Here is a 27784-nt window from a genome sequence, read left to right as displayed (position 1 = left end):
GAAAGCCAGAGGTATTTTATGGAAACGACTGGGAAGTAGGGAGCTGAGGGGAAGCAGTTATTGCTGAGGCTGGAAACTGTGAAGAGCTTTACCAGTTAAGTTTGTCCCAACTAAGCTAAAAAATCTTGTGAATCATGGAGACCCAATGGAAGATCTTAGGGCAAGGAAGTTAGTTTTTTGGGAGGAAATTACTCAAGAAATTGAAGAGTACAGGTTTGAGAGACATTTTTTGAGACATAATTGAGAGCATTTAATGGCTACTTCCATGAGAGAAGTAAGAAAGGAGAGATGGAAAATGAATCCAAGGTTTCTAATGTGGCAGACTTCCCTTGTTAGAGAGGGGATGATATGGTAAGAAAGCATTCCAGTTTAGAATTAGAAATATGGAACTAGAAACCTCCAGTTTGGGAGCAAGTTCTCAGGGCAGAGAATATGGTTATGGGATCATTGGAACCGTGGGAATTTCACTTGAATGAGGATGCAAATTGATAAATGGACCAAGCACAAAATTACAGGGAAACAGGCATGTTTAAGTAGCACCTAGAGGAGGAATCAGCAAAGGAGACTAAACAGAGATGGAAGAGTTAGCAACTGTGATCTTGGCTATCTGAATCATTTAATGCTTCCTATACTCCCCAGCTAGTGAACTGAAAAAATAAAAACATTTCCATTAAGATTGGACTGAAAAATAAATATTTGCCACCTATCTAGAACATTTTAACAGTGAAATTCTAGAAAACCTGCCATTGGTTGATACAATCAGCTAAAAGAAACATGCAAAATCTAGATAAGCCACTGATTCTTAAATTCAAGAACACCAGAAGTCTTTGATACTTGGATTTTAGTCCTGGCTCTTCCACTAATTTGGGCAAATTATTTAACTTCTATGAACCTGTCTTCTCATCTTCAAAGAGAAAAAAAAAAAGGCTGGGATAACTAGATATCTTCTGTTACTTCCAGTTCTAAAATCTAAAGTTTCTCCAGAGACCCAAGCAAAGTCTGAGATGAAAATTTTAAATAGATTTATTCAAGAGCAAATCTTGAAGTAAGGATACCTGTTTCCCAACCCCACCCTTCCCTCTTCCTCAATGAATATTGATTGGGAAATATTTAAATTTATATAGGAGGCACTGGATATTTTTACAGTTCCTCTCAGTACAGCTTTGATTGTCACTCATCCACTCTGAGTCGTGTCTAGTGTCACGTCAGTGGAATGGCATCCATTTGCACCCCACCTAGAAGAGCCTCTCCTTTCTCAGTATCTTTGGAGTGGCTCGTCAAGCACATAAGCTCCCTACCTCCCTACATCTCAATGGAATCACCACAAGCTTTCTTCAGGACGTGTGTTAAATGAGTCTGTGCTCTCAACTGAGGGACCCTATGCGGCTCAGTGCATACTCAGGACTTCAAGAGCTAGAGACTTTTTTTTCCTACTAGAATGTAAAAAGTAGGGCAGGGCAGAAAAAGAAACGTCTACTTTTTAAAAACCCTGACTCCTTTGCAAGGAGCATTTATATAATCAAGTAACACTGGTGTAGGACGAGTTAGGAATTGAACCAGGGTCGGTCTACTTCACTTGATTCCTGCAAATACTTGTGCCAAACTGTGCTTCCTAGAGTTATGGAGTTATGTTAATTCAAAAAAAAAAAAAAAAATCCTTGTGAGGCCGTCGGAGGAGGGAACGCAGGCACGCAATCTTCCATAAAGGCAGTTGGATATTTTCCTAAGGACTGGGCGACAGGACTTCCGCCCGAGGGAAAACCGAACAGAGAAACCACCTTTTCCTCCTGTCGCCTCACTAGGCGACCCAGATAGCAAACATTCAGAACTCAGGGCACTCGGAGCAGCCCGATCGCTTTCAGTACGCGCCCCGCCCCCACCTGCGGGCTCCGCCCCTGGGCCCACCCCATTCCCAGCAGGCACCGCGCGAGCGACCTCGTCCCGCCCTGCCGCGGCTGTGCCCGCTTCTCGCGGCGCTGGGAGATGGCGGAGTTGGACATTGGGCGGCACTGCCAGGTGGAGCAGTGCCGGCAGCGAGGTGATTCAGGAGCCCCTAGCTCTGGTCGCGGGAGGGAAGGCCGTGGGGCGAGGCGGAGTCTGAGGAGGCAGGGCGGGCGTGTCCCTTGGGGGGGGGGCGGTCTGCCGTGACATGTGTTGATGCCCTTGATGCCCATGTTTTTTGTTGCCCTTGAGCCTTTGGAAGAGGCTTATGGTCTCCTTGGAAGGGAACCATGCGATTCCCAAAAACATACCTTGCAGTGTGAACGTTGATTTTCGAGTGCGCCTTGCCAAGAAGTCGCTTCGCGCCCACTCCTTTCAGATGAGCACGGGTAGGGAGGACGCTTCGGTCTGGGAGTCGTGAGAGTTCCCTTCTGAACCTGCCACTGCGACCTCGGGCAAGCCACTTCTCTCCCAGACTTTTTGTTTGCTTATCTATTACTTATCTGTCAGAGTAAGGAGTCGGGTGAGATCAGTTTTTAACCTCATTTTCGCGGGCTGCTCAGGAGACGAGCTTATAGTGAGAAGGTCCTTAGCTTTTCCTCCAGATGATCATTACGCTCTCTCTCAGCTCTGTCATTCTTTGATTCTGATTATCACTGATTCAGTAAACATTTACTGAGCACCTCTTTTGGTGCTGGGACCACATAAGGGTATAAAATATAGCCCTTTCCACAGAAAAGCTTTCAGGATAGTTAGCTGCTTTTTAGAGCATTAATAAGGTGATGTTCTCTCTCTGCTGAACTGAGAGACCTTGTGATAACACATAGCCCGATATAATAGCCAGTGGTAGTGTGGTACAGGCCTTAGAAACATCTGCAGCAGGTATGTCCTGAAGCACTAGAGCCACACAGAATGCTCAGTCTTTGGTACCTGGCTTTCACTCCAAATGGATGCTACCACATCTGGCTCATACTACATTGGGTGACAAAATAGATTTTATCTCCCATTGCAACTACAGTCATTGGCAGCAGGTAGCCACCCGATCACTGTTGAGAAGGACTCGGGGGTTTGCCCAGAATTAGTGGGAGTGCTGCAGTTGATAAATGATACCTGTTGTGTGTGGTGGGCAAAAGGACACAATCCCTGCTAGGTTATTGTTACTTTCAGCACTCTGATTTGTATCTTTCACCACTGGCTATCATCTTCAGCCATTCAGCAGGCAAGAACCATTGTTTGCTTGCAGATCTTTCATAGGGAAGCTTAGCCAGTTGGGTTTTGACTGTAAGTTATGTAATTCTGGTATACCTGATTATCTCTAGCAAGTCCATAATATCTACCATTTGTGACATAGTTCATCTGCCTTTCCAACTTCAGGTGTCTCTTAAAGTGTAAATACCTGAAATGAGGCCAGGGTCTAGCTCTTTTGGACTAGTGGAGAGCAGTTAAGATTTAGAATACGTTAAGTGAGTATCCTAAATTTCATTTAGCTTCTGGATGAATAGAAGGATGGTGTCAAGTGTTAGGAAATTATCTTGATCTTAACTCTCACCCCTGGATTCTCTTGGTTTGTGTCTAATATTTAGTTGGTCACCAAAGTCTCAAAATAGTGAGCATGTACATTTTTCCGATTTGAAAGAGACTATAAAAGTTTTGTAAAGTATTATATACTCCAGTTTCCTTCTCTTTTTGACAAATGTATACCTACTTTCTTGATATGAAACAGATACTTACAGTATCATGCTTTCAGGACAACAGTGACAATGCATTAAGTTCGCTTTTCAGGTGAAGGAAGAACTATATTTGGGCCCTCTTGTCCCACAAGCAGAAACATCCAGCGGTCCCTTTGGGTTATAATAGGACCCCTTCTTTTTCTTTTGGGTTAAGATACTCTGTAGAATGAGATATTTTGGGAGCAATAGTAACTTTCTCTAAAGTGCAGTGCTCTTTGTTTTCATTTTGTAAAAGTGGTGTGATTAGATATAGCCAGCCTCACTTGACTGTATACTGTAATTTAATATGAGGTACACTGAAAACAATTTAGAGAAGAAATGATTGTATTCAGTGATTTATGGTCAATTGTCACATCTAAGAATGGATACTTTCATGTGCTTTCCAAAAATTCACTTCCTAACTTAGTTGTTACTTAGTCCTAACTTAGTTGTTCCTCAACAGCAAGGAAAGAAACAATTCAGGACTAAAGTTTGCAGTATCAATCAATCCATCCATTGAATTTCTGGAATTTCTTTGAAGACATCTCTACCTAGTCACCACAGGATTTTTCTCAGAGTTGAGTGTATTCAAAACAAGTTAATTGCTATAATTATTCTTATTAATTACAGATATTATCTTACTATTCTTATCTTTTACATGTATCTCATTTGGTTTTTACAATTACCCTGTGAAGTAGGTGTGGCATATAGCATAGATACATACACACACACACATATATACATATGCACACAAACACAATATACTTATATCTATGTCTATTTTTATGCATATTACCTAATAATAGAGCTTTGGTTTTGTATACATACACATACATACACTGTATACTATATATCAAATATATATATATCCAATATGTATGTATGTAATCCAAAGCTCTACTGTTAAGTAACTTGCCTAGCATTGCTAGATTAGTAAGCAGTGGAATCAAAATTGAAACCTAGGATTGTCACTTCAAATGCAGGATTTTTGCAGTATCAGTCCTCAGAAACAACACCTAGTAAATCTGGGAAACAAACAGAAAACTCACAGGACTTCTTTTTTTTTTTCTGGTTTAGCATGCTACAGCAAGTAACATTTATCTTCTGATAATCCAGTTACTTTCAAAGTGCTTGAGGTTGTGATGGCTTTTGTTTAACCACTGCTTGTTGCACTAGGATATTGTTCAAAAAGGAAAGTTCTCCTATAGCCATAGTTCAGTACTTTACGATTCTTTTTACTTAAGAAAACTAAATCAAAATCAGTTACTGACCAGAACATATAACATTTCCCCTCAATTTTAGATTTTCTTCCATTTGTATGTGATGGCTGTTCAGGAATATTTTGGTAAGTTAAGTTTTTTATGCTGGATTTGGGAGTAATTTTAGTGTTTATAATATGAGATTTATTTCTAAAAAGTAGTATGATTTAAAATAGTTCTTACTTTAGCCACTGATATCTGATATTCATTATAGTAATCACTTGGGGAAAAAAAAACAAATAGACTAGTCATAGACTCTGATTACTTGTACATATATGTGGCTAGTCTTTAAACTTTACAGAAATGGGGTGATGTGTGTGATTTTTATGTAAAAGTTATATATATGTCTTTTAATCACAAGGAGAGAACATATCCACAATATAAAGAATATGGTAAAAAAATCCAGTTTATGATTATTAGTCTTTATTTTAATTAATAAAATGAAAAGAGCCCAACGTTTATGTTTCTTAAATTGAGTACTATACGTCCTTTGCACACACATCACATGCAAAGTAAAACCTGGGAACAAACAAGAATTTTGGAAAATGCATTTTCTTTTCAATTAAACTTTCAAGTATCAGGTATTTAATTTATTAAATAGAGCACTGAAAGAATAAATTCTTTTCAGAAGATGGTTCGGAAAGATTTATTAGAAGTAAATAAAAATAATGCATATTTTTAAATCATTCAGAACTAGAACACTCCTTTGACATTTTATTACTGATTATTTTTGAGAAATAAAAGAATCAAAAGGGTCTTTGCATTTTCACACACCTTAAAGCACTCAAAGTAAAGGTAATTAAGAGTGGTGAATTTTTGTACTCATATTGAAGTTGAATAGTAGTTGGGTTTTAAAACTTTTGAGACTATAGATGCTCTGTCTTTTATTTATCTGTCACTTCAGTTTATTCTTATAGGCAGAGTTGTTAATGTAGTGTGAGTGTAGTTAATCTTAAGGATACTAACCATTAAAATATCTCAAATTACTGCAGTTATCTTTAAGTACATTATTTGATTACATTTAAATAAACACTTTTTTTTGTTGTTATTTAAGCCTTGAACACAGGAGCAGGGAGTCACATAGCTGTCCTGAGGTATGTTAATATCTCCCGGTGAAACATGTTTGTATTTATGTACTTTCATTCAGAATTTGATTCAATTTAATCCCAGTGTACCACAGATTAAAATTTGGCAGAATAAACTGATTATGTAAGAGGGTCTTTATTTATATTATTTTTCTCAGCTTGTTTTAACATAAACTAGTCTACTTGGTATTTATAAATGTTTGTTCTTATAATTCTTATTCCTTTGTACTTCAGTTCTGTTTACGTAGCCTGCTTATAGCTTTAGGCTCTATATTTATAAATACATAATGGAATTAACATCCTCATCATATACTCCCTCCAGTTTGCTTCACTGTTTCATTCATTTTCACTGGTGCCTGGTGTTAGGACTCTGTGGTAATACATTGTTCTGACTCCATCAGCCTTAGGTCACCAGGAGCAAACCTGTAGTCCAGCAAAATCTCCCTACCCTAATTCGGACCAAATCAAGAGATTAAAAAGGGCTGTTAAATAGAAGCCAAAATATCATCTTTATTACTGATAAAGAATAAGTTGAATGATACAGCTTAGTGTAGAGCCAAAAGGGTCTGCAAAGGAAATCCAGAATTAGGTGGATTTGCCCACCAGTCACAGCAATGCTGCACCAGGTTAGGCTTCCAAGGAAAAAAAGAGAAAGCTGAGCCTAATGTAATTTTCTCAAGCTTGTAATCAGAGAAGTTGTTCCACCTCCCTTGGATCAGAGATCAGCAGAAAGTTAAACTGAATTTACTCCATTTGGAAAGAAGCATTTACCTCACATTTTGTGGTTGATATTTATTCCTGCCCACCATTTACCAAACACTTTACCGAGTCTCTTGATTATAGAAAATTAAGGTTAAATGAGCTTCAGTCAAAATCTGGCCCTTTGAAGTTTTGGTGATTTATTTGAGGGAAATAAAAATTAAGTAACATATTGGTATTATTCAGGATTACTTGGAAGGAAATACTCATATAGAGTCATATAGTAAACATATTGATGTTTGTTATACAGCTTGTAAATCTTCCCTGTGTTTTCCTTTTTCTTATATGATTTGATTTTTATGAATGTCTCATAGAATGTCTCTCAATTAGATCTTATTAATTTAAAAGTGAAATAAAAATCTTCTACCTTTAGACCATTGGAATAAATTTGAAAAAATAGTTAAGAAGTTAATTGCAACAAGATGTAACTATCATTTATATAGAGGAATGCCCTTTGGTTATAGATTTCAAGCAATTACAGTTGACCCTTGAACAACATAGGTTTGAACTGTGTGGGTCCCCTTATACATGGATTTTTTTCACTAGATATGTACTATACATTGCATTGGATCTGCAGGTGCAGAACTGCAGATACAGAGAGCTGACTGTAAAGTTATACTTGGATTTTCAACTGCATGGAGGGTTTGTACCTCAGCCCCTGAGTTGTGCAAGGGTCAACTGAGTTCATTCAGTTCTAGAAACCTAGTTACTTAATACTCAAAATAGCCTGAGTGATCTGGATTTTTTTTTATCTCATAAAAGCTCTTTTTCCTCTGATGTAATATTTGCTAGTAATACAGTATTAAATAGAAAATAAAGTATATCGTTGTGTGGGACTTCCCTGGTGGCACAGTGGTTAAGAATCCACCTGCCAATGCAGGGGACATGGGTTCGAGCCCTGGTCCGGGAAGATTCCCACATGCTGTGGAGCAACTAAGCCTGTGCACCACAACTACTGAGCCTGTGCTCTAGAGCCCACGAGCCACAACTACTGAGCCTGCATGCCACAACTACTGAAACCCACGCAACTAGACCCCATGCTCTGCAACAGGAGAAGCCACTGCAATGAGAAACCTGTGCACCGCAACAAAAGAGTAGCCCCCGCTTGCCGCAGCTAGAGAAAGCCCGTGCGCAGCAATGAAGACCCAACGCAGACAAAAATAAATAAATAAATAAATTTATTAAAAAAAAAAAAGAATAGTATATCATTGTGAAAACTGTCTTTAACCCTCTGTATCATGGAAAAACATATAATTTTAAGTGTTCTTTTACATGTATTTAAGCCTCTAAAACCAGTATAGAAAGTAGATATGACTTGCCATTTGAGGAGTGATGAGCTGATTACCTAAGCATACTGTTAAGGAGGCATCTTTGTGTAGTATGTTACAAAGTAGAAGACTAAAATTATGGAGAGTAACTGAGTAGTCATTTTAACTTGACTTAGAAGATAAATACACCACAGTAGGAAGACTTTGAAAATGTAGAGCAGTCAGCACAGTAATCATTTTTCACACGAACAATTTTTATAATCTATGTGAGAGTGTGTGAGTTTCTCTTATAAGTTTAAGCAAAAATGATATGGATATCCAGAATAGATTTGTTGATTTGCTTTAAATGTGAAATATAATGCCATGTCCCCCATTTTACATTTTCAGGTGACTGTAATTGAGAGACTGAAGTCAGATACACATACATCTTACCCATGCTCATTCAAGGACTGTGCTGAAAGAGAGCTTGTGCCAGTTATGTGCCCTTATTGTGAGAAGAATTTTTGCCTGAGGTGATCACTGAGACCATTCAAACTCTGTATATCTGTTTAAGTCATATGCAAATACATGAACTAGTATCACTCTTCTGTTGCTCATAGACATCGTCATCAGTCAGATCATGAATGTGAAGAACTGGAAATCCCTAGGTCTCGTATGGCTGCCACTCAGAAACTTGTTAAAGACATTATTGGCAAGTATCTAGAAAGCTTGTTTTGTTTCCCTACTGCTCTATATTCTATATGAGTTCCAGAGCCCTGCTTCTCGTGTCAGCTTGCCAGTTATGGAAGGTGTTGTTAGCAACCCTGATGGTTATAACTTGCTATAGATTTTGGTGACATTCTTGTGACAGTATTTCTCACAAGGCTTTCCAATGAAAATTTGGAAATTCTATGGAAATACCCTACCAGATGTTCTCTTTTGCTGGACCATTTATATCAGCTGGTTAACCATCTTGGCTAAAAATTGTATTCATGAGGCTAAAGTAGTGGTTTACATTCTTTAAAGACTAAAGTTGAAGCCCAGTCAGCTATCTTATGAATGCTGCTGATATTCTGACATATGAGGAAAGAATGTATCTGTGATTTAGACCAGTCTGTCTGCTACCATGTTAGTTCAGCTGAATTTTCATTTTATATTAAGGATATGACTTTAAATTAAATTAAATTAAATTAATCAAATTAAAATCTTCTATAACCAAATCTTAAAATTCTCTGTAGAAGTGTTCGTGATTGCTCTGGATTAAATAGATTTAAGCTGGAAAGAGGCACATAACTTGAGTTTTTGATGTGGAAATCACTTAGGTCAACTCAGTGGTATTTTTCCATTGATCATACCTATAAAATGAATGTGGTCTCTATATATCTCTATTATATGTAATTCATGTACATTTCAGGGCCATAGTTAATAAATAATAATAAAAATAAAACTCTGGAAAATGTAAAAGTTCTTATTTGCTTATATGCTTACACTTATTTCTTAGATTCCAAGACAGGAGAGACAGCAAGTAAACGACGGAAAGGTGCAAAAAATAGTGAAACAGCTGCAAAGGTAGCATTAATGAAATTAAAGATGCGTGCTAATGGAGATAAATCATTGCCACAGGTTGGTCTTAGAGATTTTAGAATACAAAATGTTCTAAATATAGTTGGAGCTCCCTTTTTACTCTTCCCTCTCATTAAGTATGAGAACCTTGTATGTATCATTTCTACTATTACATGGTATAAGTCTGCATAAATAATACATAGTTTTATGAGTTTTTTTCACTTTATAGAAACAGCAGTAAACCATATGTATCCTTCTTCAACTTTTTTCTTTTACCCTTGGTATCATTTTTTAAAACTTTATCCATGCTGATATGTTGAGTCTTATTCATTCATTTTGATAGCTCACATTTTTCTATAGTATGAATATCCATTTATCCATTCTTTTAGTGAACACAATTCAGATTCCTTTTCCAAGTTGTTTGCTGTTATAAACTGTTCAAAAGTGAACATCCATGTGTACTTGTAGGAACATTTCTCTAGGGCAGCTTCTTTAAAACTCCATGTTGCCAGTTACATTTTCTATAACAATTCAGTACATATGTACATACATACGTACCTTAACACAGTTTCAGTAAGTAACTGATGTGTATGTGTATACCTTATGTGTATGTGTATTTTCTGATATTTTTTATTCTACTTTAAAGATTGTTGATTTTGTAGCCCCTGAAGGATTGAGACCATCAAATTGAAAAATGCTACTTTAGGGAACATACCTAGAAATAGAAAAGCTGGATCATGGGGTTTGCTCATCTTTAGCTTTACTAGATATTTTCAACTTTCTTTTTATTTTAATAGATATTTATTGGAGTATAAGTGCTTCACAATACCGAGTTAGTTTCTGTTACCCAACAAAGCAAATCAGCCATATGCATACACATGTCCCCATATCCCCTCTCTCTTGAGCCTCCTTCCGATCCTCCCTATCTCACCCCTCTAGGTCATCGCAAAGCACGGAGCTGATCTCCCTGTGCTATGCTGCTGCTTCCCACCAGCCAACTATTTTACATTCGGTAGTGTATATATGTCAATGCTACTCTCACTTCACCCCAGCTTTGCCCTCCCACCCCATGTCATCAAGTCCGTACTCTATGTCTGCCTCTTTATTCCTGCCCTGCAACTAGGTTCATCAGTACCATTTTTTTTTTTAGAGCCCGTATATATGTGTTAGCATACGGTATTTGTTTATCTCTTTCTGACTTACTTCGCTCTGTATGACAGACTCTGGGTCCATCCACCTCACTACACATAACTCAATTTTGTTTCTTTTTATGGCTGAGTAATATTCCATTGTATATATGTGCCACATCTTCTTTATCCATTCATCTGTCGATGGACATTTAGGTTGGTTCCATGTCCTGGCTATTGTAAATAGTGCTGCAATGAACATTGTGGTGTATGTCTCTTTTTGAATTATGGTTTTCACAGGGTATATGCCCAGTAGTGGGATTGCTGGGTCATATGGTAGTTCTATTTTTAGTTTTTTAAGGAACCTCCATACTGTTTTCCATAGTGGTTGTATCAATTTACATTCTCACCAACAGTGTAGGATGGTTCCCTTTTCACCACACTCTTTCCAGCATTTATTGTTTCTAGCTTTTTTGATAATGGCCATTCTGACCAGTGTGAGGTGATATCTCATTGTAGTTTTGATTTGCATTTCTCTAATAATTAGTGATGTTGAGCATCTTTTTATGTGCCTCTTGGCCATCTGTATGTCCTCCTTGGTGAAATGTCTATTTAGGTCTTCCGCCCATTTTTTAACTGGATTGTTTGTTTTTTTGATGTTGAGCTCCATGAGCTCTTTGTATATTTTGGAGATTAATCCTTTGTTGATTCATTTGCAAATATGTTCTCCCATTCTGAGGGTTGTCTTTTTGTCTTCTTGTTGGTTTCCTTTACTGTGCAAAAACTTTTAAGTTTAATTAAGTCCCATTTGTTTATTTTTGTTTTTATTTCTTTTACTCTAGGAGGTGAATCAAAAAAGATCTTGCTGTGGTTTATGTCAGTGTTTTTCCTCTAAAAGTTTTATAGTGTCTGGCCTTACATTTAAGTCTTTAATCCATTTGGAGTTTATTTTTGTGTATGGTGTTAGGGAGTGTTCTAATTTCATTCTTTTACATGTAGCTGTCCAGTTTTCCCAGCACCACTTACTGAGAGGCTGTCTTTTCTGCATTGTATGTTCTTGCCTCCTTTGTTGTAAATTAGGTGCCCATATGTGTGTGGGTTTATCTCTGGGCATTCTGTCCTGTACTATTCATGTAAATTTCTGTTTTTGTGCCAGTACCATACTGTGTTGATTACTGTAGCTTTGTGGTATAGTTTGAAGTCAGGGAGCCTGATTCCTCCAACTCTGTTTTTCTTTTTCAGGATTGCTTTGGCTCTTCAGGGTCTTTTGTGTTTCCATACGAATTGTAAGATTTTTTTGTTCTAATTCTGTGAAGAATACCATTAGTAGTTTGATAGGGGTTGCATTGAATCTGTAGATTGCTTTGGATACTATAGTCATTTTCACAATAGTGATTCTTCCAATTCAAGAACATGGTGTATTTCTCCATCTGTTTATGTCATCTTTGATTTCTTTCATCAGTGTTTTATAGTTTTCTGAGTACAGGTCTTTCGCCTCCTTAGGCAGGTTTATTCCTAGGTATTTTATTCTTTTTGTGCAATGGTAAATATCAGTGTTTCCTTACTTTCTCTTTCTGATTTTTCATTGTTGGTGTATAGGAATGCCAGAGATTTCTGTGCATTAATTTTGTATCCTGCAACCTTACCAAATTCACTGATTAGTTCTAGTAGTTTTCTGGTGGCATCTTTAGGATTTTCTATGTATAGTATCATGTCATTGGCAAATAGTGACAGTTTTACTTCTTCTTTTCCAATTTGTATTCCTTTTATTTCTTTTTCTTCTCTGATTGCTGTGGCTAGGACTTCCAAAACTATGTTGAATAAGAGTGGCAAGAGTGACATCCTTGTCTTGTTCCTGATCCTAGTGGGAATGCTTTCAGTTTTTCACCATTGAGTATGCTGCTTGCTGTGGGTTTGTCATATATGGCCTTAATTATGTTGAGGTAGTTTCCCTCTATGCCCATTTTCTGGAGAGTTGTTATCATAAGTGGGTGTTGAATTTTGTCAAAAGCTTTTTCTGCATCTATTGAGATGATCATACCGTTTTTATTCCTTAATTTGTTAATGTGGTGTATCACATTGCATGATTTGAGTATATTGAAGAATCCTTGCATCCCTGGGATAAATCCCACTTGATCATGGTGTATGATCCTTTTAATGTGCTGTTGGATTCTGTTTGCTAGTATTTTGTTCAGCATTTTTGCTTCTATGTTCATCAGTGATATTGGTCTATAATTTTCTTTTTTTGTGATATCTTTTTCTGGTTTTGGTATTAGGGTGATGGTGGCTTCGTAGAATGAATTTGGAAGTGTTTCTCCCTCTGCAATTTTTTGGAAGAGTTTGAGAAGGATAGGTGTTATTAGCTCTTCTCTAAATGTTTGATAGAATTCGCCTGTGAAGCCATCTGGTCCTGGACTTTTCTTTGTTGGAAGATTTTTTAAATTTATTTATTTATTTTATTGAGTTTTGGCTGCATTGAGTCTTCATTACTGTGTGCGGGCTTTCTCTAGTGCGGTGAGTGGGAGCTACTTTTCGTTGCGGTGCCCAGGCTTCTCATTTCAGTGGCTTCTCTTGTTGCAGAGTACAGGCTCTAGGCATGCGGGCTTCAGTAGTTGCAGCATGCAGCCTCAGTAGTTGTGGCTCGCGGGCTCTAGAGCACAGGCTCAGTAGTTGTGGCGCACGGGCTTAGTTGCTCTGTGGCATGTGGGATCTTCCCGGACCAGGGTTTGAACCCGTGTCCCCTGCATTGGCATGCGGATTCTTAACCACTGCTCCACCAGGGAAGCCCTGTTGGAAGATTTTTAATTATGGTTTCAATTTCATTACTCGTGATAGGTCTGTTTATATTTTCTAATTCTTCCTGGTTCAGTCTTCGAAAATTGTACCTTTCCAGGAATTTGTCCATTTCTTCATGGGTGTCCATTTTATTGGCATATAGTTGTTTGTTGTAGTCTCTTATAATCCTTTGTATTTCTGCACTGTCAGTTGTGATTTCTCCTTTTTCATTTCTAATTTTATTGATTTGTGTCCCCTCCCTTTTTTTCTTGATGAGTCTGGCTAAGGGTTTATCAATTTTGTTTATCTTCTCAAAGAACCAGCTTTTAGTTTTATTGATCTTTGCTATTGTTTTCTTCGTTTCTATTTCATTTATTTCTGCTCTGATTTTATGATTTCTTTCCTTCTACTGACTTTGGGTTTTCTTTGTTCTTCTTTCTCTAGTTGTTCTAAGTGTAGGGTTAGATTGTTTATTTGAGATTTTTCTTGTTCCTTGAGGTGAGATTGAATTGCTATAAACTTCCCTCTTAGAACTGCTTTTGCTGTGTCACGTAGGTTTTGGGTCGTTGTGTTTTTGTTGTCATTTGTTTCTATGTATTTTTTAATTTTTTCTTCAGTAATCTTTTGGTTATTTAGTAGCACACTGTTTAGCCTCCATGTATTTGTGTTTTTGACAGTTTTTTTGCTATAATTGATTTCCAGTGTCATAGCATTGTAGTCAGAAAAGATGCTTGTTATGATTTCAATTTTCTTAAATTTTCCGAGGCTTGATTTGTGACCCAAGATGTGATCTATCCTGGAGAATATTCCATGTGCACTTGAGAAGAAAGTGTATTCTGCCACTTTTGAGTGGAATGTTCTGTAAATATCAATTAGATCCATCTGGTCTATTGTGTCATTTAAAGCTTGTGTTTCCTTATTTATTTTCTGTTTGGGTGATCTGTCCGTTGGTGTAAGTGCGGTGTTGAAGTCCCGTACTATCGTTGTGTTAGTGTCAATTTCTCCTTTCATGGTTGTTAGCATTTGCCTTTGTATTGAGGTGCTTCTATGTTGGGTGCATAAACATTTATAATTGTTATATCTTCATCTTGGATTGATCCTTTGATCATTAGGTAGTGTGCCTCCTTATCTCTCAGTCTTTATTTTAAGGTCTATTTTATCTGATACGAGTATTGCTACTCCAGCTTTCTTTTGAATTCCATTTGCATGGAATATCTTTTTCCATCCCTTCACTTTCAGTCTGTATGTGTCCCTAGGTCTGAAGTGGGTCCCTTTTAGACAGCATATATATGGGTCTTGTTTTTGCATCCATTCGGCCAGTCTGTGTCTTTTGGTTGGGGCATTTAATCCATTTACATTTAAGATTCTTATCGATATGTATGTACCTATTACCATTTTCTTAATTGTTTTGGGTTTGTTTTTGTGGGTCCTTTTCTTCTCTTGTGTTTCCCGCTTAGAGAAGTTTCTTTAGCATTTGTTGTAAAGCTGGTTTGGTGGTGCTGAATTCTCTTAACTTTTGTTTGTCTGAAAAGCTTTTGACTTCTCCATTGAATCTGAATGAGATCCTTGCTGGGTAGAGTAATCTTTGTTGTAGGTTTTTCTCTTTCATCATGTTAATTATATCCTGCCACTCCCTTCTGGCCTGCAGAGTTTCCACTGAAAACATAGCTGATAACCTTATGGGGATTCCTTTGTATGTTATTTTTTGTTCTTCCCTTGCTACTTTTAATATTTTTTCTTTGAATTTAATTTTTGTTAGCTTGATTAATATGTGTCTTGGTGTGTTTTTCCTAGGGTTTATCCAATATGGGACTCTGTGCTTCCTGAACTTGGGTGACTATATCATTTCCCATGTTAGGGAAGTTTACCACTATAATCTTCTTGAATACTTTCTCAGACCCTTTCTTTTTCTCTTCATCTTCTGGGGCCCCTATAATTTGAATGTTGGTGTGTTTAGTATTGTCCCAGAGGTCTCTGAGATTGTCTTCAATTCTTTTCATTCTTTTTTCTTTATTCTGCTCCTCGGCAGTTATTTTCACCATTTTGTCTTCCAGCTCACTTATTTGTTCTTCTGCCTTTGTTATTCTGTTATTGATTCCTTCTAGTGTATTTTTCATTTCAGTTATTGTGTTATTCATCTCTGTTTGTTTGTTCTTTAGTTCTTCTAGATCTTTGTTAAACAGTTATTGTATTTTCTCAATCCGTGCTTCCATTCTATTTCCGAGATTCTGGATCATCTTTACTATCATTACTCTGAATTCTTTTTCAGGTAGATTGCCTGTTTTTTCTTCATTTATTTGGTCTTGTAGGTTTTTACCTTGCTCCTTCATCTGTGATGTATTTTTTTGCTATGTCATGTTTTTTTTTTAATGAGTGGGATTGTGTTCCAGTTTTACTGGTTGTTTGGCCTGAGGCTTCCAACACGAGTTTGTAGGCTATTGGGTAGAGCTGGGTCTTGGTGCTGAGATGAGGAACTCTGTGAGCCCTCACTCCGATGAATATTCCCTGAGGTCTGAGGTTCTCTGTCAGTCCAGTGGTCCAGACTCGGAGCTCCCACTGCAGGAGCTTCCGCCCAACCCCGTGCTTGCAAATCAAGATCCCACAAGCCACGTGTGTTGGCAAAAAAAAAAGAGAGAACAATAACAAAGTAAAAAATAAAATTAGATTAGGAAACTAACAGATATGTTAGAAAGAATGTAAAAATAAAAATATAGATGAATCAACAACTGGAAGGTACATCAGTACCACAGTAGTAAAAAAGAGGAGGGAAAAGAAAAAAAAAGAAAAAATAAAAGGTGGGGGGAAGGCCTTGGCTGTGGAGAGTGGGGCCTAAGCAAGGATGAGGTTTGGGTGGTGGGCGGGGCCAATGCTCAGATCCCACAGGGCTGGAAAAAGCCCTGGGGGCTGTGGGGGGGTGGGGCTTAGGCTCAAGGAGCAGAAGGGGCCCAGGCGTGCCCCCCACTCCTGGTCTCAGAAAGCAGGGGACCTCACCTGGGAGCCCAGCAGGCTTCCTGGGCTTGAGTGGGCAGGACAGACGCCCTCCTTTCCTCTCCTGCTCCTCCGGTCTGGGGTCTGGGAGGGCCCCTTCCGCCTGCCTCTCCTGATCTCCCTGGCCTCCCTCCTATGCCCCCAAGGACCCATGCAGCCTGTAGTGGGCTTGGAGAGCAGGGGATCGGCCTGGGAGCTCAGCAGGCGAGTGGGCGGGACAGTCATCCTCTGTTCCTCTCCCGCTCCTCCCAGAGGGCCCCTTCCGCCTGCCTCTCCTGATCTCCCTGGCCTCCCTCCTATGCCCTCAAGGACCCACATGGCCTGGAGGGAGGTTTGGAGGGCGGGGGACCGGCCTGGGAGTTCAGAGGCTCCCTGTGCCCGAGTGGGCAGGACAATTGCCCTCTGCTCCTCTCCCGCTCCTCCTGGATGGCCCCTCCCGCCTGCCACTCCTGATCTCCCCAGCCTCCCTCCTATGCCCCCAGGACCCTCATGGCCTGGATGGGGCTTTGTGTGTGTGTGCGGGGGGGACCGGCTTGGGAGCTCAGCAGGCTCCCTGGCCCCCATGGGCCAGGCGATCGCCCTCTGCTCCTCTCCCGCTCTTCCCGGAGAGTCTCTCTCACCTGCCTCTCCTGATTTTCCTGGCCTCAGGGGTGCCGTTCTTGTCTGGCCTCCACTTCTCCTCCCGCCTCGGTCCCCCTACACCCTACCTGTTCACTCTGGGGTTCCTCCCATCTCCTTGGGGGTTAAAGTCCCCCACCAGTGGCTGACAGGTGCCCTAGTTGTGGGGAGATGCTAACTCCATGTCTTCCCACACCGCCATCTTGCCTTCTCCCCTCCTTGTCAACTTTTTATTTTAAGTAGTTGTACAGATTTATCTCCTTCTTGTAGTGTCAGAGAGTTTCAGTGTTTCTTGCCACTGTAGGGTATTATACATTGTTACCAATCTGATAGATGTGAAATGATACTTCAGTGAGGTTTAAAGTTGAATTTCCCTGTGACTAGTGAGGTTCAGCTACTTTGCATATGTTTATTGGATATTGGGCTTTCTTTTGTGAATTATTTGTTCATATCCTTTGCCCATGTTTTCTGTTGGGTTGTGGAACTTTTAGAAAGGTTTATAAGAGTCTATATATTCTGAATTCTAATCTTTTTTTGATTAAGTATGTTGCACAAATCTTCTCTCAGTCTGTGGCTTGTCTTCACTTTGCTTTTGATCTCTTTAGTAATTCAGACTTCTTAAATTTTAATACACTCAAATTTATTAATGATTTCATTAAGATTGTACTTTTAAAAATAAGTTATTTTCTTACATTTTCCTTTAAAAGTTTTATTTTATATTGTTGTTTAGCTCTTTATTCCATCTGGAATTTAATTGTAAGTAAGTAGAGGCAGAGATTTCTTCCTTCCCCTCCCACCCAATGGGTTACCTATCATTGTAACATAAGGTATTGAAGCGTTCATCCTTGTAATGACATTTCTGTCATATACCAGATTGTTTTGTATATGTGGGACTAGTCTGGGGATCTCAATTCAGTTCCTTTGGTCTGTTTGTCTCTCTTTGCATTAATATCAAACTGTCTTAATTATAATAGCTTTATAATAAGTAGGACAAGCCTCTCCACCTCATTCTTTGCTTTCAACTGTGTCTATTCTTGGCCATTTATTCTTTTGTAAAAATTTCAGGATCACTTTGTCCTGTTCTGTGAAATGGTGATTTTGATAGAAATTGTGCTGAATTTAAAATTAGAGACAGTTGACATCTTTAAAATTTCACTCTTCCCATTCATCTCCATGGTCTATCCAACTTTTTTTAGGTCTTCTTTTATGTCTTTAAGGAACATCCTATAATGCTTACCATACATATTTTATGTCTTTTCTTAGGTTTATTCTTAGACTCTTCATAATTTTTGCTGCCATTGTAAATGGTAATTTTTTTAAATTAACATTTTTCTAATTGTTTATTCCTGGTTGTTGTATAATGTCCTTCCATCCAGCAAATAAACTCTAATAGTTCCCATAGTTTATAGATTTCCTGGCTTGTTTTCTGTGCAGTCACATGTTCTGCAAATGATAGTTTTGTGAGTTGTTTTTGTTTTTTTTCAAATTTGCTTTTCTCTTGCTCTTCCACCTTCTCATTATTATTGTTTGTGTTAGTGCATTGGCTGAAATCGCCACAACAATGTTGAATAATATGAGTGATAGGCATTTTCATCATATTTCTGACTTTTAATGCAAATTATTCTAAAGTTTCATCATTAAATATTATATTTGCTGTAGAGTTTTGATAGTACCCTTCCTTAGGTTAACAATATTTTTCTATTCCTAGTTTTCTAGGAATTTATATCAAGAATAGGTATTAAATTTTGCTATAATTTTTTTTCCTCCATCTAGTAAGATGATTATGTCGAGTTTTTTTTCCTTATCAATGTGGTAAATTACATTGATCAATTTTTTTTTTTGTGAATCACCCACATATTCTGGGATAAACCAGTTGGCTCTGGTATATAGTTCTTTTAAAATGTGCTGCTAAACTGATTTACTAATATATTATTTAGTGTTTTGTCTTCACATTAGTAGCCAAAAAATAAAATTAGTTGAGTAGCTCTCCCTCTTCTATTCTTTGAAATAGTTGGGTATTATTTGTTCTTGAAGGTTTGGTAATGGTTGTTATAACTTTCAGATTTGTTGCCTTTTTTTGAGGGGAGAATTTTGAATACTATTTTAATGTATTAAATAGTTCTTGGCTTATTTGGATAATCTGTGTCTTCTGAAATATATTTTGGTAAATAACATCTTTCTTAAAAATTTCTGTTTGATGTAGATCTTTCAGTTTATTGTTACAAAGTTGTTCAACTTATTTTCTTATGTTCCCAAATTTCTATTGTGTCTTTTGTTAGTCATTCTTAATGTTTTTCATTCGTACTTTTCTTTGATTTCTCCTTGAACAGTCTTGCTAGAGGTTTGTGTTTACTTTTTTAATTTATATTTTAGTTTTTTCAAAGAATCATGTTTTGGTTTTATTGACCTCTGTTGTTTCTTTGCTTTCTGCTTCACTAATTTTGCTCTTATATTATTATTTCTTTTTTTCTGCTTTGTTTAGATTCTCTCTGACGTTCTTTTTCTAACTTCTCATACTGAATAATGAACTTGCTTATTTCAACCTACTTGTTAGGTGTATTTTTTTTTTTTTTTGGTAACTTAATTTTGATACAGTTTCAAACCGAAAAGTTGCAAGAATCGTACAAAGAATATTTTCATATTTGTTACCCAAATGTACCAGTTATTTACATTTTGTCCTGTTTGCTATTTCATTTGCATTCTCTCTCTATCCATATGTATATGTGTGTGCATGCTTACTAATTTTTGGTTGGCTTGATCTATCGGTTTCTGAAACAGATGGTATCAAAATCCCACTGTAGCTGTGGTTCTGTCAGGTTTTTTATTCCTGTAACTCTAATAGTTTTGCTGAGTTGTATATTATCAGATACATTGAATTTCTTCATTGTTATGTCTTCTTTATGAATTTTGCCTTAAATCCAGTTTTGAATTATAATAATATTGTTTCATTACCTTTCTTTTGATGAATAGTTAACTATTATGTCTTTATGCCTTTATATTAAACTTTTCTTGTTGTTTTATTTTTAGGGTGTTTCTTGTAAGCAGCATGTAGCTGGACTTTGTTTTTTTAATCCAATTTGATAGTATCTTTCTTTTATAGGTGAGTTGAACCCATTTATATTTATTACGATCACATGTATTTGAATGTATTTCTTCCATCTTATGTTTTTTGCTCATCATCCTTTTCCTTTTATTATTTATTTCTCTCCAGTCATTTTTTTGTATCGACTGAATTTTCTGTATTCCCTTTCATTCTGCTGGTTTAGAAACCATTGATTATAGTCTTCTTCTTTGATTATCCTTAATATTTCTTTTTTGAAAACTTCTTTATTTGTTTTTAAAATTATAAAGATACATACTTTCAACAAGGGTAACTTTTAAAAACTGTATAAAGGAAAAAAACTAAACACACCCTCCTGTGCTCATGTCCATCTCAACTGAGGATGGTTTTGCCCCCTTGGGGACATCTGGCAATGTCTGGAGACACTTTCGGTTGTCACAACTGGGCATGGGGGTGCTGCTGGTATCTAGTGGGTAGAGGCCAGGGATGCTGCTAAGTGTCCCGCAGTGTATAGGACAGCACCCACAGGAAAGAATTTTCTGGTCTAAAATGTCAATAGTGACATAGCTGAGAAGACCTGCTCTAAAGTATCCAATAATATTATTCACATTACTTTGCAATTCTTTTATTACTTAAAACATAATAGCAAAAACTTCTATAGCGCTAACTTTGTTCCAGGCCCTCTTCTATCACATTTAATCCTCGCAACAGGCTTGTGAAATATGTACTATTATCTCTGCCTAATAGACAAGAAAACTGAGGCACAAAAAGGTTAAGTAACTTGGTAGTAACACAGCTAGTAAGTGGAGAGCTGCGAATTGAAACCAGGGAGACTGCCTCAGAAACCATGTTCTCAACACACCTAACACTTTATCATGGAGCATGCAGGTCTATAGATAGAACTTTTTCCCCTGTATCATTAGTATTTGTGTGTGTTTATACATATATGTACTGACATATATTGTTTATATATATACGCACCCATGTATATATGTGCATATACATGTGTATAATTTTACATAAATGAAAATGGCTATTGGTATATGCATACAAAGACATAAAGAGTGTTTTAGGGTCATTATTTCATAAAAATGGCATGATATTCATTTAGTTAGCACTTTTTTTGAATACGTGCTATGTATCAGGTCCTGGGGATACAACAGTAGGTAAAACAAACCTGGGGATACAACAGTAGGTGAAACAAAGTCCCTGCCCATATGAAGTTTATATTCCAGTAGGATGAGACAGCTATTAAAGATATACTACAATTTCAGATAGTGATTAAGCCTATGGATACAAATAAAGCCCGTTTCAAGTAGATAATATATCCTTTTGTCTCTATATATTCTTCTCATGAATGCCTAACAGAAATTCCCCCAAGGGAACTGGTATGGTTCTAAATCATTTTCTTTAAAAGCTTGGATACCTTTCCAAGTGGTGTGGATATACTGTGACTTATGTCACCATTTTCCTATTGATGAACATTCACTTCGTTTCCAGTTCTGGCGACTGTGCTAAGAATTTTCCTATTTCTGGTTTCCTATTTCCGTGAGATAAATTCCCTGGAGTATGTTTTCTGGGTCAAAGGGTATGTGTATTTTAAATCTTAATAGATGTTGCCAAGCTGCTTTACAAAGAAGTTGAAACAATTTACATTTCTACTATCAGTAATTATAATAGTCAACTTTTATTGACTGATTGCACTATGCCAAGCATTGTTTTGCGGCTCTAGATTTTTTACCTCCCTTAATACTCATGACTGTCATGTGATATATTATTATCCTCATTTCACAGATTAGTAATCTGAAGTGAAGTGCTGTTAAGATCACTCACGTGGTCAGAGCCTGCCATTCTACCCTGTTTATTACTATGATGCCTCTTGTGGCCATACATGAGAGTACCTTTCCCCTCCGATGGTTTCCAGTAGTTGTTTATCTTTTTAAATGTATTCCAGTCTAATGGCTGTGAAAAGATATTTCCTAATTGCTTTACTTTGCATTTCCTTGACCACTGTTCAGTTTGAGCATCTTTTGTTATGTTCATTGGCCATGTATGATTGCTCTTCCTTGAATTGCCCATGCATATCCTTTGATCATTTTTCTTTTAGGTTGTTATTTTTATTTTTATTTCATTTATATTTTACTTGGTCAACTATGGAAACTCTTGGAGTAGAATAGATATTAATCCTTTATCTATAATCAATCTGCTTTGGAATCTTTTTTCAAAATCTGTCAAACATCTTGATTTTACTTAGGTATCTCATTGACATATCAGGGTTCTAAATTTTTCTAAGGTCTGTCTTTCATTTCTGTTTTGGTTTTCTTAGGGTTTTCATTTTTTTTCATCTGTCTTTAATAGAGCTGGAATTTGCTTTTAGCATATGATATGAGCTAAGGACCCAATTTTATTTTCTTCCAGTTGTTTAGCTAGTTTCTGCCAACCAATTAAAGAATTCATCTTTGTCCTATTGAATTGAAATACCAAATATCACCTTCATGATAAGTTTAAAATTTAATTTTACTAGATCAGTTTTTGGATTTCCTATTCTATTCCATTCATCTATTTTTTATTCATATGTTAATACCAAGTTGATTTGATGTAATAACTTTATAGAATGTTCTAATATATGATAATGTAAGTCCCATCCATATTTTTCCATAGTTTTTCATAGCAGTTCATTTTTTTTTTTTTTTTTTTGCTTTATCCATCCATATGAACCTTGTGATTATCTTACACAATTTTTTTTTTAATCTCTCTTGGGATTTTCATGGTTGTCATAATGGGACAAGGTTGTAAGTGACAGACTCCAGCAGATACTGTTAAAGAATATAGCCTCTTTAAAGGTCAAAATGGAGAAACTGAAAGAAATCATTATAAAAAGCAAGAGAGAACACAGCATGGTTTTAGGCAGAAATGTGGCTTCTCATATCTTTCAAAGTTTCGCACAAGGATGTTGGCTGTGAATAATAGTGCCTACCGGAAGTGAGAAATCTGCCATTTATGAGAAGCCTGATTTGCCATTCTCAGGAGGATTTTATACCCAGTTGGCCTCTTCCTTTTGATTCTGGGGATTCTGGCTCCTTCCCTACCCACCAGGTGCAAGTAACTGAGGCAAAACCGCCTTGATATATTATCAAGAGATTTCTGTGAAGTTGGGTGAAGTAAAATTCAACTTCCCAGCAGCATCTATTAACAAGTCCTGACTGAGGATCATTCCTGAAGGATTCTCTGAATTTGCATTTTATGATATATATTAATTTTGAGAGAAATGACATTTTTATGACATCGTCTTCCTATCTAAGAACTTTACATCTTCTCTTTTAGATCATGTTTTATTGCCTTCTGTAACATTTTATATTTTTCTTCATTTAAGTCTTATTATTCCTTGCTTATTTTCATCTCTGATTATCTTATGGGTTTTCTTTCTTTTGTGAACAGAATATTTCCCTTTATCTCTATTCCTAGTACTTACTGTTAATATAGAAGAAAAAGGTCTTGAATTCTGTACATTCATCTTATTCAATCACATCGCCAAATTCTTCTATTTATTTTAGAAGTTTTTTTTTTCCCTTTGGTTTCCTAGGTATACAATCACATCCCATTGACAAGTAACTTTAGTTTTTATTTTTCAATAATTATACTAGTTATTTTATTTTCTTGTATTACATTATCTATAATCTTCAATATAATGTTTTGTAATAATAGTGATAACAGGCATGTGCTTACATTTAAAATTTTTAACGTGTATAATTAGATACCAATTCTTCTCTAAAAATCTAAAGTTACTTGGTATTGTATCCTCTTGAATAAGACAAAGAGTTCGACATGCTTTATGTAGTTGAATATCTTCCATCCCATCATCTTTGTTCACACATGATTATTTTTAAGTCACTTGCTATTTGAATTTACCAATATATTTTTGGAGTTTCTTTTTTCCTTATTACTCACTTTTATTTTGGCTAAAGGCCATTCTTTAGCAGTTCATTCATTAAGAGTCTTTGTTGGTAAACTCTTTCAGTCTTTTGTTTGTCTGAAACTGCCCTTATTTTCCCTCACTTGAGCTGGATTATCTGTTAGATTCTCTCAACTCTGAATATACTATTCATTGGCTTCTTTTGTCTATTGTTCAGGAAACTTGTGCTGTAGATCTTATTCTTGTTGCTTTATGGGTAATTTGTCTTTCTTTTTGTGCGTGTGTAGCTTTTAAGATTTCATCTGTGATATTTTCCAGTTTCAGTGCAATGTTGCTAGGTATGGATTTGTTTTAATTACACAGCTTGACCCTTGAGATACATTTTAAAATCTGACTTATCTCTTACTCTTGGAAAATTATTATTATTTTCTTTCTGAATATTACTTCCTTTTCTTCTCTTCTGAAACTCTTACTAGACATATTTTAGAGATTTGTAATTTCTATCTTTATGTCTATTTGTGCTTCCTTCTAGATGACTGCTTCAATTCATCTTCCAATCAAGTAAACCTTTTTATTGAAGATTATAGAAATTTATTGTGCTTGAATTTCTTATTTCAGAGACTGTATTCTTAGGTTTTTATATTTGTAATTGGATCTTCATAGCTTTTCCTGTTTCATTTCTGCCTGTTTCAGTTTTACAACTTTCTGTTCCATTTTTATGAATATTATTCTTTATCTCCTTGTACATCCTAAATAACTTTCTTAAATGTCTTTTTCAAGTTTATTTAGTTTCACCTGCCCATAATAAGTTAACCTTTGATTTGTTTTGAAATTTTGGCGTACAGCTTCTGCATGTTCGTGTTGAGTAGGAGTTTCTTTCTGTGTCTCTCTTACTGTTTTCACTCACCTCTCCCTGCTAGCAGTCTCACATTTTCTTCCACAGGCCCACCTACCCATGACCTCTATTCCAAACCCAAGTTTGAGATTGACAGTTTCTGCTTCTGCTCTGCGGAGATTTTCAGATTATTACAGATCCATTTACTGAGCTGGAAGGCTTTGGCTTTGTTCACTGTCAAGAGGTTATATCTGTGCTTTTCTGCCTCCCTATATATCGGTTTTTTTTTTTTAAATAAATTTATTTATTTATTTATTTATGGCTGTGTTGGGTCTTCGCTTCTGTGCGAGGGCTTTCTCCAGTTGCGGCAAGCGGGGGTCACTCTTCATCGCGGTGCACGGGCCTCTCACTATCGCGGCCTCTCTCGTTGCGGAGCACAGGCTCCAGACACGCAGGCTCAGTAGTTGTGGCTCACGGGCCCAGTTGCTCCATGGCATGTGGGATCTTCCCAGACCAGGGCTCGAACCCGTGTCCCCTGCACTGGCAGGCAGACTCTCAACCACTGCACCACCAGGGAAGCCCTATATATCGGTTTTTGTAAGCAATAGCCTACATCAACATTCAGCAGTAACTTCTTAAGCCTCCTTTCCTGGAGTGCACATCCCACACAAGCCCCTGCTTTCAATCAGTGAGCTGGACGTAGGTGCCCCATCACCATGTGGCACTGTTATTTCCTGTTAACCCAAAAGCTGAGCTCTTGCTACCTCTTCCTCTTCTGGAGCCCTGAAAGCCTGTGGCTCAGCCTGCCTACTGTCACTTTGCCTTTCTGTTTCATTTTTGGATCCTCAGACATATTTATTTTTTTACTTTTAGGTGAGGGTATATCTTTTTAAATTTCTCTTTTCAGATTAATGCTCTTGTTGCTGTGTTTTTGGAGCAAGGGCTATGAGGTTATAGAGTTGGCCCAAAGCTTGAATTTCCAATGATTTCTTATTTTTCTTTTAATACTTGTTCTCTGTAATAATGCACTCCACTGGTCTCTAACAAATCTAAATTCCTTAGTGCTGAGATAGAAATTGTGTTGAATCTATTATTTCTTAGAATAATTGTGATCTTTCCCTACAATTTAGGGATCCTCCAGTTATGCTAAAATATTTACTGTAGCAGGAATTGGTCTGTAAAGCCAGCACTTCTTTAAAGCGATTTTAGGAAGAAGGGAAAATCAGAAGCCAATACCTTTGTTCCTTTTCTTGTTTCCTACATTTGTTAATTTTGCAAGAAAGTACAATATAAAAGAAGCATATAGGGTATAGAATACTGGAGGAACGATCTCCAGATTTCTGAATCTTTCTCTTTTGTTGATATGGTGCTTGTCTAACTTTTTTTTTTTTACGTTTCTTTGTTTTCGAAAGCCCTACTATCTCTAAATATGTAGTGAGGTCTTTCAGGTGAAAAGAAATGTTATATGTCTCAGGAATCTTTTAATTGTAAGTGACAGAAACTTGACAGAAACCAACTAGCTTACTCAAAACAATTTTTCTTTTTCTCACATAATGGGGAGTGCTGCATTGATCTGGTCTCAAGGGATGACTGAATTCCAGGGCTCAAATGCTGTTGAAAGAGGCCATCTGTTTCCTTGACTTCTCTCTGTGAGTTAGACTCACTGTTTTTCATTTGAGGAAACTTTTCCACATTGGTTCAGGAATGGCTGAGAGGCATGGAGGATAGCTGCAGGCAACCTCAGGTTTAATTCAGCAAGACTTAAAAAAAACTCTGGAAAAATATTGCTCCTCCCTGCCCCCAGGTTTTGAATGTAAGATCCCAGGAAAGGACCTTGATTGGCCTAATGTAGGCCACATGCCTATTTTTGCATAGATCATCCTGACTAGGGTCTTAGATCCTCTGCCCATGCATTTAGGTGGATGCTGGCGTTCTGTGATTGTACTCCCACTAGAAGTTGTATCATTAGAGGGTAATCCTTCTCTGACCAGGAGAAGAGAGGAAGAAATGTCACCAGACAAAAACAGATGTCCATTTCATGTATATAATCTGTATTTTAACTTATTATTTTTACAGACGGAAAGAATTTACTTTCAGGTTTTCTTACCTAAGGGGAGCAAAGAGAAGAGTAAGCCAATGTTCTTTTGCCAGCAGTGGAGCATTGGAAGGGTCATAGACTTTGCAGCTTCTTTAGCCAGTCTTAAAAATGACAATAACAAATTAACACCTAAGGTAACAACAGGTTATAACTTTTTCCCTAAAAGTTTTAGAATACTCTATAAAGCACGTTTATTACATTATGATGTATCTCTCTCTTAACAGAAATTGAGGTTATGTCACAGTACCTCAGGAGAAGCCTTACCCTTGGATCATATTTTGGAAACCTGGATTGCTAAGGAGGATTGTCCTTTATACAATGGTGGAAATATTATCTTGGAATATTTGAATGATGAAGAACAGTTTTTAAAAAATGTTGATTCTTACTTGGAATAGTCATTCAGGGAGTCAAACTAGAAATCATGAGGAAAATTCAATGTTAATCAAATTCTTTTACTACAAATACTATGTATTTTTTATTTTTGAACCTTGCTTTTTATTTCCATTATATCATAATTTACATTATCAGTCTTCTATTAAATTGGATTTGAATTTTTGTGTTTTCAAGTTTAACTATGAACTGACATTTAGCAAATTCTCTTATCTAATTAACATTTATTAGGTTATGCTGTAATAACAACAACAAAGGTATATTTCTCATTTGGTTAATGTCGGCTTTGATTGGCTGTGACTGCTCCATGTTTTCTTTACTCCAGAATCTAATATGAAGGAATGACCCCTTTTGGGGACATTGCCATTCTTACGGCAGAAGAAAGAGATGGCTCTTAGAAGATAACATGTATCACT

At 37.0% G+C, this 27784-nt stretch overlaps 1 protein-coding gene across 2 annotated transcripts; it reads left to right on the top strand.

The window, feature by feature from the left end:
* Nucleotides 1–1939: 1939 nt before the first annotated feature.
* Nucleotides 1940–27493, top strand: ZFAND1 (zinc finger AN1-type containing 1). Of its 2 annotated transcripts, XM_061171990.1 has the most exons (8): nucleotides 1940–2038; nucleotides 4953–4995; nucleotides 5964–6003; nucleotides 8409–8533; nucleotides 8621–8712; nucleotides 9502–9623; nucleotides 26957–27112; nucleotides 27203–27493. In XM_061171990.1, the coding sequence occupies exons 1-8, from the start codon at nucleotides 1984–1986 to the stop codon at nucleotides 27371–27373; spliced, it is 804 nt and encodes a 267-aa protein (XP_061027973.1). In that variant the 5' UTR covers nucleotides 1940–1983; the 3' UTR covers nucleotides 27374–27493. The 2 variants fall into 2 exon arrangements, with proteins under 2 accessions (XP_061027973.1, XP_061027974.1); XM_061171991.1 differs by lacking the exon at nucleotides 26957–27112.
* Nucleotides 27494–27784: the final 291 nt, after the last annotated feature.

Source organism: Eubalaena glacialis, chromosome 17, assembly GCF_028564815.1.
Source record: "Eubalaena glacialis isolate mEubGla1 chromosome 17, mEubGla1.1.hap2.+ XY, whole genome shotgun sequence".
Classification (NCBI taxonomy): Eukaryota; Metazoa; Chordata; class Mammalia; order Artiodactyla; family Balaenidae; genus Eubalaena; species Eubalaena glacialis.
This window is presented reverse-complemented; position numbering and strand designations above follow the sequence as displayed.

Bases quoted from the DNA above. Each gene is read 5' to 3' on its own strand.
- ZFAND1 (XM_061171990.1), top strand. From the start codon at position 1,984: ATGGCGGAGTTGGACATTGGGCGGCACTGCCAGGTGGAGCAGTGCCGG. The intron at 6,004-8,408 runs GTATGTTAATAT...TTACATTTTCAG, and splicing joins AGTCACATAGCTGTCCTGAG to GTGACTGTAATTGAGAGACT. The intron at 8,713-9,501 runs GCAAGTATCTAG...CTTATTTCTTAG, and splicing joins ACTTGTTAAAGACATTATTG to ATTCCAAGACAGGAGAGACA.